Source organism: Podarcis tiliguerta (assembly GCF_965153285.1).
Source record: "Podarcis tiliguerta genome assembly, chromosome: 3".
Classification (NCBI taxonomy): Eukaryota; Metazoa; Chordata; class Lepidosauria; order Squamata; family Lacertidae; genus Podarcis; species Podarcis tiliguerta.
The window spans coordinates 28,209,713-28,221,842 of record NC_139536.1 but is presented as its reverse complement, the minus strand read 5'-3'; the positions used below and the strand labels follow the sequence as shown (position 1 = coordinate 28,221,842).

Sequence of the window (12,130 nt, the reverse complement as noted above, 5' to 3'; positions counted from 1 at the left end):
TCACACATTAATGGTTGCTTTATTACCTACAAAGCCTTTCGAAGCCAAGAAAGGTTAAGTCTCTATAGAAGCAAATAATTTTACATGGTAAGGATATTTCACTGTTTTATTTTATGAACTGATAAACACCTAGCCAAGTTACAAACAGAGAGGTGGAAATGCAAGCATCATGTTAATATTAAAACTCATAGAGACCTTGGCAAAAACCCCTCCCTTTTTCCGACTGGGCAGGTGCTGCTGTTTTGACTGTACAGCTTTGTTTTGGAAATATGTATAAATTAGACATCTTTAGAGAGGAAATACTGCAGATTTCAGGATTGTTGGACGATGCTTTGTTAAAACGAGTTTCCCCTCAACCTTCAAAGAGACCGTCTGTAAGAAAAAAGCCACGCTTGCTTGAACCAAGAATCTTTATATAAAGCACCACCCCAAAAAACCCCCACTAGTTTTTGAACCGCTTTGAATTTCATCGGTCTGAGTCACTTTCACTCTCCTCCTTGATTCCACTGTCTTCTCCAGCAGCGTTTTCCCCATCACTCTGTTTATCCCAGTCTTTCATGGAAGCTCCCATCATGAAGTCGTCTCGCAATATACTCCAGGCCGGTCCCTCTTCCGATTTAGATTCATCCTGAGGGTTGGGAAAAGAGACGAGTGTGAATGGTAATATCAAGCAGAAGCAAATTAAGTTTCCTTAACTGGAAGCATCCAAGACAGACTATATTTAGAATTATAGATATGCTACCTGATCCCTACAGGGATCTTGCTTTAAAAAGTAATGGAAACCTTTAAAAAGTAATGAAAGCATTCCCAGGCAGAGGGCCTTCTTAGTATCACAGTAGTCTCTCACCCACGGCTGTGGAACACCCTCCTCTCAGATGTCACATAACTAAACAACTATCTGACTTTAGAAGACATCCGGAGCCAGCCCTGTATAGGGAAGTTTTTAATGTTTGATGTTTTACTGTGGTTTTCTAATCTGTTGCAAGCTGTCCAGAGTGGCTGGGACAACTCAGTCAGATGAGCGGCATATAAATTACTATTATTAATATCTTCACTCAAACCCCACCTTACACAGCTCACAACTGACATCTACTCACATGGCTAGAGCTTACAAAAGAAAGGCCCAAGATCCAAATTAAAAACGAAATTAATGTACGTAAGACAAACCATCTTAAAAGCAAGAAAATTGGTAAGTCAAAGAAACATCAAAAGGGGTTTTTCTCCAGTAGCTACCCATGACACCCCATAAAGTGGAGGTACTCAGGAGAAGACTTGCCTCTACTGAAGGTCTTAGCAGAGAGTCCTTCACAGTTCCTGAAGTCAACTAAACCCAGTCTGGGAGCTTGCAGAGCTGACAAAAGCACTGCTACAAACCGATCATGTTGCCTGGCCCAGGCAGCCCCGTGTATGGTATTACAGTAGCCCAACCAGCAGGTTACTGAAACATAGGTTATCAGAAGAACATAGAACACTGAAGTTTGGCCAAATCTACCCAAAGCAGACCTGTACCTGGCATGCCTGCCAACCTAAGCTGGTGAAAGGCAACCTGGCCTACAGAGGCAACATGTGGCCTCACTGACAATGCTGGAACATCCCCCAGGCAGCCCACCCCTTTTGGGGGGAGCACAACCCTGTTAAGAACAGCGTGAACCACCCACCAGGAAGACACCAAAACATGAACGCAACCGAGTAGAAGAACAGTCTGCCAGCACATCTTTTGGAAGAGGCCACCGAACAAAAGCACTTGAAAATGGTGCCTCAAATTCCAAGCCATAGGATACCATGGTCAATTGCATTTAAAGCGACTGAGGAGAATTGCACGCAAACTCCTGGTGGTTTTGGTCCCTCAAGGTGACCAAAAGCAGGCCTAAAGTCTACATGAAATGAAACTCAGCCCTCATCTACGAGTGCTTGGCACTGTATGGCAATCACATAAGCTCCGTGAATCCCCAAAGAAGGGTGATTCCCACCTCTAAAAACTGAAGATGTTTAACCGGAGACTTCTTCAGTAAATAGTTTACAGCATACTCCATTATCAAACATGTTACAGAGCTTATTTTGACATCTGTAAGAAATGCAGCGTTTTAGTAGTAATCCGAGGGCTGGCTCATGCATGACATACATCACTTAATCTCTCAGCACTCGAGGACTAGCAGATGAACGCAAAAACTACATCTGGGATCTACAGGAAAGCACAGAGCACTGCAGAGTGTACAGGAATGCACAACGACATCTCCCCCATACTCCCAAATCTCTCTTGGTGGATCAAGTTAAAAATCTTTTGGATCATGCATGCAACTCCCAACTCCGTGTCATTCCAAGAGATTTCAAAATACATGTGAACTGAGGATCGGCTTCATTTTATTTCTGCAAACAAGGTGCATGCAAGGACACAGTATTGGATGCTTAAGTAGCAAGAGTGCTGGCTATTTTCAGACAGGCTACAAGCATGGCATGGTGCACTTTGACCCCCCCCCCCATATGGATTGATCTATAGTTAACCCAGGGAACAGTGTCTTTTAAAAAAGGCTTCTATGTGGCATTCCAAGCTGCCTCTCTGTTATTACTCTCAAGATGCAACTTCATTAAGACATTACCTGGCACTGCACCAATACAAAACATGGGTTTCATAAAGCCCTCAAACAAACAACTCACCCGAAAGTTAATATTAAGAGTATCTGGTTAGTTACCCAAAAGCCTCCTTGGTGTCAGCCAGTCATATGGGGCAATATCTGATGATAATCACACTCAGAGGAGACCCACTGATTTCAGTGGGTCTATTCAGAGTATGACTTAATTGTCTATCATCCATAGCAGAAAGCTGTCAAGTTGTTGTTGTTCAACAAGTTCATTTCTGGATAGCAATACACTGGTAATTTTACTCTGAATTTGTTTTTTGCTTGGAAGCAGGTAGTATGAGGCTACTTTGAGAAGGTATAAAAGAGACAGAAGTTTGGTTTTCACTAAGGATTTAGAACTTCACTAGTTGTCCGTTATTTGAGAATGAAGAAGCAAAAAGGACATTTTCTACAGTGCAACAGCACCACATTGTGGTGGCTACAATTCAAGCAATAGCATGCCAAAGCATAGCGATGATAGCCTTTGCAGCAAAAGCTAAACATGTCCTGTGGCTTAACAAATTTAGTTTGCATTCCTATATACAATTACGTGGGAATAAATCCCACTGAACTCAATGGAGCTTACTTCTAGATAGACACATATAGGACTGCAGTGCTATTGCATCAACAAGGCATTTAGCGCTTTCTTTTTAATAAACATTTACCAAAGAAAATTTACAGAGAGAACCACTGTTATGATTCGTTTTCAGTCCTATTAAATGCAGCTCAGCCATGTTCAACATCAAACTAATTCTAACCACATCTAATCAGAAATTCCCAAGTCCCATTGAGTTCCCTGGTATGCAGGTATAGTGGGACTGCAGTCTAAATATATATATTTTTAACTTAAAGGTAAGTATTGATGAAATACTTCATATCCATGACTGCTCCAAAAGAATGTCATCTTGCCCAAAACCAGGCCCATCTGCATTCTTCCTTCCCCCTGGTCCTCACATCCCACTATTACAATTTTTTTTTTTTTTACAATTATTGTTAGGTTCCATTGTAATTAATTCTATGGATTGGTTGGTTTGGTAAACTTTGAGGCTTACACAGACCCACCAAGAGAGTTCTTGCTATTACCAAGAACCATTGTCAAGCTGTAACGCTCCCTCCTAACCAAGCCCCATCACCATTAAGATCACTTCCTTTCTTTCCTGCAGGGTAGAAACCAGCACAGATCTCATGCGTCTAGTGTTTGATGGGTGCATTCATGAATTCATGAAATCAGCCAGGCACCAGGTGCATTCTTCACCTGGCTCTTGGCCACTTGCAACCAAGTCAAGATGCCTGGGCATCTCCACCATCGGGAGGTGCCTGCCTGGGGATCAATGGATCTGAACTGTTTTCACACACTAATACCACATCCTGTAGAATTCTACTAGTTACAGTGGTACCTCAGGTTGCATACACTTAAGGTTACATACGCTTCAAGTTACAGACTCTGCTAACCCAGAAATAGTGCTTCAGATTAAGAACTTTGCTTCAGGATAAGAACAGAAATCATGCTCCGACGGCGCGGTGGCAGCAGGAGGTCCCATTAGCTAAAGTGGTACCTCAGGTTAAGAACAGTTTCAGGTTAAGAACGGACCTCCGGAACGAATTAAGTACCGTATTTTTCACTCTATAAGACGCACCAGACCACAAGACGCACCTAGTTTTTGGAGGAGGAAAACAATATTCTGAATCTCAGAAGCCAGAACAGCAAGAGGGATCGCTGCGCAGTGAAAGTAGCAATCCCTCTTGCTGTTCTGGCTTCTGGGATAGCTGCGCAGCCTGCATTCCCTCCATAAGACGCACACACATTTCCCCTTACTTTTTAGGAGGGAAAAAGTGAGTCTTATAGAGCAAAAAATACGGTACTTTACCCAAGGTACCACTGTATATTTTTATCTGAACAATCAGAATGAATGTCAGAAACCAAAATGCTTTTTTCTGTGCAGCCTGAGCAGGAGCAGTGAACAACATTATATTAATTGTTGTATCTTGTATTCACTTACCACAGCCCCTGCTCACAGTTGTGAAGAATATCCTTATACTATGAATTGTCTGTGTCACCATTAAGAAGAAGGGGGTAGGAATAGGCCAATAGGTATGTGGACTGCCCCTGGATAAAGTGACTTTTCTTCTTTTAGTTCTCAAGGGTTGTCATCTGAAGTAGCCAGGCGTTTAACTGATAATCAATCACAGTCAGTCAAACATTTGAAAAACAAGGCTTTAGAGCTGTCTTGCCCCCAAATGGCAACTAGACATTCTATTTTGGTGACTGTAACCTTGGTTTAAGGAGTTATTTGGCATCTAGCTTATATATCTGAATTTCTAACACTGATCTGCTATATGTACAGTGAGAAGTCCTGAGTTTCTGCACCACATCTACATAGCAAAATAGACATATGCACTTTTCATACATCACTGTGTATATGAAGAGTATATGTGATTTTCTACATGGAAGTGACAGCCATATGGAAAACCTGTCTTGTGGGAGGACACCCATAGACAAGAGAAGCACTGTGGGCCACCTAACATATTTTTAAAACTCAAAGCCCACAAACACAAATCAGCACATCTGATGTGCTCACAGACTTCACCCCATGGGCCAACATGTGAATCAATTCTGACCCGGTTCTCCTAAAAGAGAAGAGAAAGAGTCCAAAGAACACAATAAGCTCCTTGTCTACATGATTAGCAATTAGCTCACATCGACTCTCCCTCTGCAAAAACGTATTATCTAATGCCAGAATCCAACTTCCTCTAACAAACTTATTCCTGGCACCTGCAACATGACGCAACTTTAATTCTACCTTATTAAGCCAAGGCCTACATTCCTTGCCTTCCAAAATGGCACATTCCTGAGAAGCCAAAACAATCCGTATCTTGGCACAGCAGTGCAGAGAGGTGTATATTCACAAAACCCCACACCTACATAGGCACTTCTTTTTGCATTTTTGTAATAAGAATGATACCATCATACGGATGAAGGAATAGTGTGCAAAATTCCGCACCCACTCAGAAAAGAAGATGACTGGTCTTCCACGTTTGCTTCATTGGCGCAAAGCGAAAAAATTGTAAATTTCATTTGGTGCTTAGGTGCAGTGTCTCATCTCTGTTCATGTTTTCAACAAGTTGTCATTTACTAGGCATCAAAGCATGCAAAATTTACATTGGGGACTGGATAGTCTTGTCTTACTTCCTAACATTATCCTTGCAGCAAAGGCCTGCTTCTGGTGGAACAAACTGCAGTTTCTTCTACACCCGAAGCAGAAGCGTTACCTCTCCTCTCCTCATACACACAGAGCACAATGGAGGGCCGAAATCCCAAGACTGGTGCTCATAACAAACCACTGTTTATTGTTGCTTCCCAACCAGTCCAACGTGTATGTGAGAAATACTTCTTAGAAACGGCAAAGCTCTTGTACTGAAACCAAAAGGACTTACAAGTAAACATGTTTTGCAGCAGCTTTTTGCTCATTACTCTGAGGACTCATTTACCAGGGCAAACTAATCTCCATTTAGTAGAAACATATTGGCAGTCCAAGCTCAATTAGTAAAATAAAAATAGAGACAAGACAACCCTTGGGAGGCAATAAAACCAGCCCCAGTTGGGGCACTGCAATTTTTACAGGGGGGCTGAATGCCAATCATTGGAAAGCATTCAAACCTTCATCCAAAAAAAATTTCTTTGGGGGTTGGGCTTGTGACTTGTCTAGTTAGGTATGTAAAATCTTCATTTGGCCTTGCACAGGATTGTGGCCAAACTTTGAAGCTGGGAATTTACCTAGGAATTCTCTTGTCACTGAGTTTGCCAAACCACAGCACAAGTGAGCTTCTACCCATTTTCCCCGCTTTAATTCTTGATTGCATGAGCAGTCTTTGGATGTAAAAACAAATCAAGTTTTTGATAGGCAAAGACATCAGCTGGGACATTGAGAGAATGCTATATACTAAGAATGGCTAAATACAACCGCTGCAAGCTTGAACATTTAAGCTCCCTATGAATCAGTGGGACTGAGACTGAAAAGGGCATTGCTTTCCCAGCTGTATCGACTTAGCAGCTCTCCATAGCAAAAAGAGATTTAAAGGAAATCTTACGATGGCTTTTCCTTCCCATCTATATTTGTAGCTACCATGTACATTGCACATCAGGAACAAACTTGACCTCCCTCACCCACCCCCCTCCTCAGTAAAAATAGGTAACTGAAGCAAACAGCAGGCAGTGGGAATCAATGGCAATACAGCATTTAAGTGTTCCCTAATGCTGGCTGATAGGACTTGAACTTGCTTCATTCTTAAGCCATTGTGACTTTGGTGCATTACTGTAATAATTACTGTATATCCCAGGTCCCCAAAATGAGGAGGAATATTAAAGACAACTACTTCTTTCATGTGGCAACTTTGGTTTATCAGGTCGTTTAGAATTTCTATGATGTAGAACCGAAAATCCCTCTAGGGCCTCAAAGGGGCATTACAGCTTTGGAAATAGGCAAAATACATTTAGATTTAAGCAAAGGCAAGTGATAAATCATTTAAAAAAGTCTTCAGTCAGTTGAGAGCCATACTGAAAATAAACTCCAGTCCTCTCTGCAGAATGCAATTTCAATTGGTGGGTGGGTGATGGAATTGGCCACTGCTGTCTTGGAACAAAACCCAAGCAGCAAGTTATACTGGCTTCAAAACACAAATGTGAAAAATGATGTACACAATTGAACACCCACAGTCCCATCAGCAGCTCTTAATCAGGAGGCTCTGCTACAGCTGCTGGAAAGCATTCCCAGTAAGCAAACATCGAAGAGAATTGTTTACAGCACCTGGTCTCCATTCTATTCTGGATAACTTCATCTCCAGCACACAGAAGTGTTGTGTTTGTCCTGCTTTAATTAGCCACAGAGCTGTGGAATTACAGGTTCGCGTTCTGAGTCTTTGCTGGGGGACCACCCAAGGAAGGCAACCTGTCTCCATGTACACCCAATATTTAACAGCCTCACTTGGGTTCTGTTTCAAACCAGGCGAATAAACGCATGCTTCAGGTTGACATTGACCAAGGATGAAGCTCCTGCAAGCTTAAGCCCAGCACTTAATCAGAAACATGCACGGAGGGCATCAATGGGCCATAAAGCACTTCTAGGATCAGAGGAAGGCTGCCTCTGAATGCCAGTCACTAGGGAATTGTAGCAAGTCAGGGATATCATGCTCATTGCCCGCCTGGGGTGCTTTCCCAAAATATCTAGTCTCCCACTGTAGGAAACAGGATGCTTTGATGGACAGGTCTTTTGTCTGATCTGGCAGGGCAAGCTAAAGCATGATACAGGTGGTGGACGCCACAATTAACATCAGGCCTTTGGATGCAACCTTAGTTACTCCCAGTTTCATCCCACCTACCTTGCTTATGACAGAGTTCTTCCCTGGCGACATTCGCTCCTTATCAGCTGGAATGTGCACAGTTTCTATAGCAGTTCTTTGACATGGAGGCAATGGCCACTTTCACACCATGCTGCTTTAAATGTATGTGGACAGAAACTGCACAATCCAACTGACAGATGAGTATTCCCAATTAATATTCAGCTGCTTCCAATACTATTCCTCTCCAGCTCCTGACTCTTCCATTTTTGGTGTTCAGGATTCAGCAGCAACCCAAGACCATCACCCTTGGTTTATGCACTGGTACGTGTCAGTGGCGGCTCATTTAATCAGGTCAGATATTCAGCACATACATAAAAAATGGGCAAATAACTCATGTTTTCCAACCTCCAGTCCAGTAGTGTTTCATGCCCTGGTTTTCCCTGCTTCCTCCTCTAAAAATTAATACTAAGCCCAAGGAGCAGGATGCTGATGGGCAATGCCAACCCCTTGACCTGGTTGCAAGGAGGCAGGCAGGTAGAAATTGAGGGCAGAATGTGTTTGGTGGGGCAGTGCCCCACTGGCCCTACGGAATCAGCCTCCACTGCCCCAGTACAAGCTGCTGAATTCCAGGGCACTAACAAATTGACGGGATTTGCTTCTGAATAAACAGGGATAAAACTAGACTGCTTTCCAGCCTACAGAACTTTACTTTGAACAACAAAATGGCAGTAGAATTATAGAAATGAGCATGCATAAAGTCACGTCAAAGAAAATACAGTGAAGCAGCAGCAGCTACAATGGCTTTCAAACTACAACTCAATGAGCAGACAAGTGGCAAACTGCATCTGCAAATTAACCTGGAGGGGCCTTAGAAGCAGCGTCCTAATTATCCTTTTCAGTCCCATGGCTCTATGAGATTTGCAACATTGCCAGATAATTTCCATGTGACCCACCAGTGTTCAGCGCTGTTCCACCCCTGGGATTCCATGTTCAAAAATATATACAATTAGTACTGGGGCAGAAAAGCTTCATTGTTCCATAAAGGGGAAAAAATACTTATTAACTTAAATCTGCATCACTGAACTTGAGATGTTTTCAATAGACCAAGATTCTCTGTAGAATTCCCCCTACTTTTAAGAATGCACTCCTTATTAGGGGAATATGTGCAGAGCCAGTTGAGAGACTGGCAGTACTAGGGTCTGAATTCTCTGTTCATGAGCCAGGTAGGGTTAACGAAGGCGTAATGCTTTGTTGAACATCTTAATCCCGACCTGGAAAGATCAGACCGTCTATCGGAAAGAATCCATTTTTATGCTAGCTTAGCCCTTGGCCTCCCTGGAGAAGAGCCTGCCAAGTCCTGGCCATTCTGTACCAATTCCTAAAGTGTGATATGGACCATATAAAAGGGCTTGGACTGCGCTTGGCCAGTTAATTCCAAAGCCTCTATGATCCTTCCAGGTTGTTACTAAGATGCAAGCTCAATAAGGCGCGCGCGCACACACACACACACACACACACACACACAATAAAATCAAAACTGCTTCCCAAGGTGCATTGCTTACTGATGGTTAAACGTGAGGCTCTGATAGCAGCAGGCTGGCTACTGAAAAGCAAGAGGATGGTGGGTGCAAAGTCTCATAAACGAGGACACACACAGCTCAATGCACTACAAGCTAAGGAGCAGGGGAAGAGAAAGACATAATCCTTCCTTCCCATCTTCTTCTGACTTTTCTTGACCACCTTTTCTTGACCACCTTCTTAAGAAGTCACACCTTCACTACCAAGGCCTTTCACTCCACATTGCTGAACACATTTCCACGACCCTGAAGAAATTTGGAGGCAACGTTCTGCAAGAAAAAGGCACGTTGTCTATCTATACAACAGAGCCCAAAGCTAGAAGTCAATTAAAATGATACCTAACGAAAGCTTGGGAAGTTTATATTTCAGAATTTACTATGGTTACAGTAGTCCACAACAACATGACTCAACAAAGATCTGAATGGTGCCATTTTCAGCTTCAATGTAAAAGACAGCTTAGGGTTAAAGGTAAAGGTAAAGGGACCCCTGACCATTAGGTCCAGTCGTGGCAGACTCTGGGGTTGCGGTGCTCCTCTCGCTTTACTGGCCGAGGAAGCCGGCGTACAGCTTCCGGGTCATGTGGCCAGCATGACTAAGCCGCTTCTGGAGAACCAGAGGAGGGCACGGAAACGCTGTTTACCTTCCTGCTGTTTACCTATTTATCTACTTGCACTTTGACGTGCTTTTGAACTGCTAGGTTGGCAGGAGCAGGGACCAAGCAACGGGAGCTCACCCCGTCGCGGGGATTCAAACCGCCGACCTTCTGATCGGCAAGTCCTAGGCTCTGTGGTTTAACCCACAGTGCCACCCGTGTCCCAGCTTAGGGTTAGGGGAGCCTAAATGAGAGATAGCGCAGGTGAATTAGCATTCAAGACAATCATGACCACAGGAATAACGGAAGCTGTTAGTATAATACTCTCAAGTTAAAACTCAAATAAAATGTATGTGACTATCATGCTTCTAAAGTTCAATAAAGCAGTCCTAATTGAATTAGATTTTGGATGTCTGTGCATAATGCATGTACTAGATCAAAAGGTGTGTATCGCAGGTTGTTCCAAGTTGTTTTATATACCATTGCTATATTTAAACAAAAAAACCATTCTGGCAGTAATACCGGGGGAAATAAGGTAACAACCCGAGTTCCCCTTGCAAGATATTTCAACACAATGGATAGTACTGGTTGTTAATTTAAGGTCATGCATTACATATGAACACATGCACAAAACAGATCATGCAATTGTTGATTTATCACCACTATGATTTAATACGCTTTTTTCTCTTGCAAGTTTCTACAATGCAGTCCTGTTCTTCAGGCTACTTAACAAGTTCCAAACATCTCCCTAGCTCATATATTATAATAGCAGAGGGAGATTCTGGTATGCAGACAAGCAGCTACAGTGCTTCTAGCAGAGACACCCAGCAGAAGCACCTCCACTTTTGCACAATTGTTAGGATATATGAGGTTCAGCTACACTTCGCAAAACAAACTTTTAAAAGCACAGAGGAGCTTTGTAACTGCTCCTCTCCCCAATTGTCTCCTTAGTGCGGACTTGGACGCAGCCCGACTACAGAGTGCAGATATGCAGGTACTGACGTACAACACAACTGCAGGAGCAAGGGGAGCAAAAACACAAACTTTTCCAAATTGCAGAGGGGATGAATTATGATGAACAAGGGAGGAAGATCCTGACCAGTAGGGAGGGAGACGCTCTCTGCATCTTGCATCTAGCCTCAGTGGAAGAGAGGAAGTGTAGAAATCAATGCTATGGCACAGCCTGCCCCTCTTCTTTCTCCACTGCCAAGTTCTTGCATTATCTCCCTCCAAAACCACGTTGTGCTCATCCTCTATCTCCCAGAAGATTGTATCTTAGTACTCCCTGTGCAAAGGGGTCCAAGGCAGGGTTGGTATTCCTGGCTGGCCCTACAGTGGGCACTGGAGTGGTGGAGATAAAACTCTTCAAGTACTGGGGGATATCCAATAAAGATAGAGCAGACTCAATGGACTTAAGTCCCCATTATGTCTCTGTGAGAGGCCATGCTCAGAATAACTCAACTCAACGCTGGGAATACAAATGTTCCAAGCCTGCCACCCCTCACTGCTACCACACTCTAAAGAGCACGGCACAAACAAACCCCGCTGCCTTCCCAGATAAGGAAGATGGGAAGGGGGCAGAGACCACAAGATCCTGCCCAGAAACAAGCATTATGTACCTTGGAGAGAGAAAAAAATATATTACAAAAGTCAGCAGGTTCAGCGAGGATTAAGAAATACTTTGATAAACCGTTAATGATATGAAAGGCAAAGTCCTTGGATCCCGTTCAAAAAAATAATTACTCCCATCTGAGCACAGAAAATCTGCAGAGAGGGCTACAGTTTTTAAAGAAGCATGAACAAGTTTTCAAACACCAGACCGTGAAACCTCACTGGAGCTGTAGAGGAGACAGGCGATAGGAAAACCCTTCTCTGCTGGTGAAGGAGCATGCACAGGATCTGCACAGGCAGCAAAATTAGGTGGCACGATAAAGATGGTATCAGATTGTAAGCAGGGGTGGGGAAGGAAATCAAACTGTGGTCTCTCCGCCGCCCCCCCCCCCCA

The 12,130-nt window shown here is 43.3% G+C and overlaps 1 protein-coding gene across 1 annotated transcript in view; it reads right to left on the bottom strand.

Annotated features, from left to right (window-relative positions):
* Nucleotides 1-12,130, bottom strand: part of RRP15 (ribosomal RNA processing 15 homolog) — a 29,494-nt gene continuing 17,364 nt past the window's right edge. Inside the window, exon 5 of the mRNA XM_083433384.1 lies at nucleotides 1-628. Coding sequence (XP_083289510.1) covers nucleotides 467-628 — 162 coding nt within the window. The 3' untranslated portion in view covers nucleotides 1-466. The remainder of the gene's footprint in view (nucleotides 629-12,130) is intronic.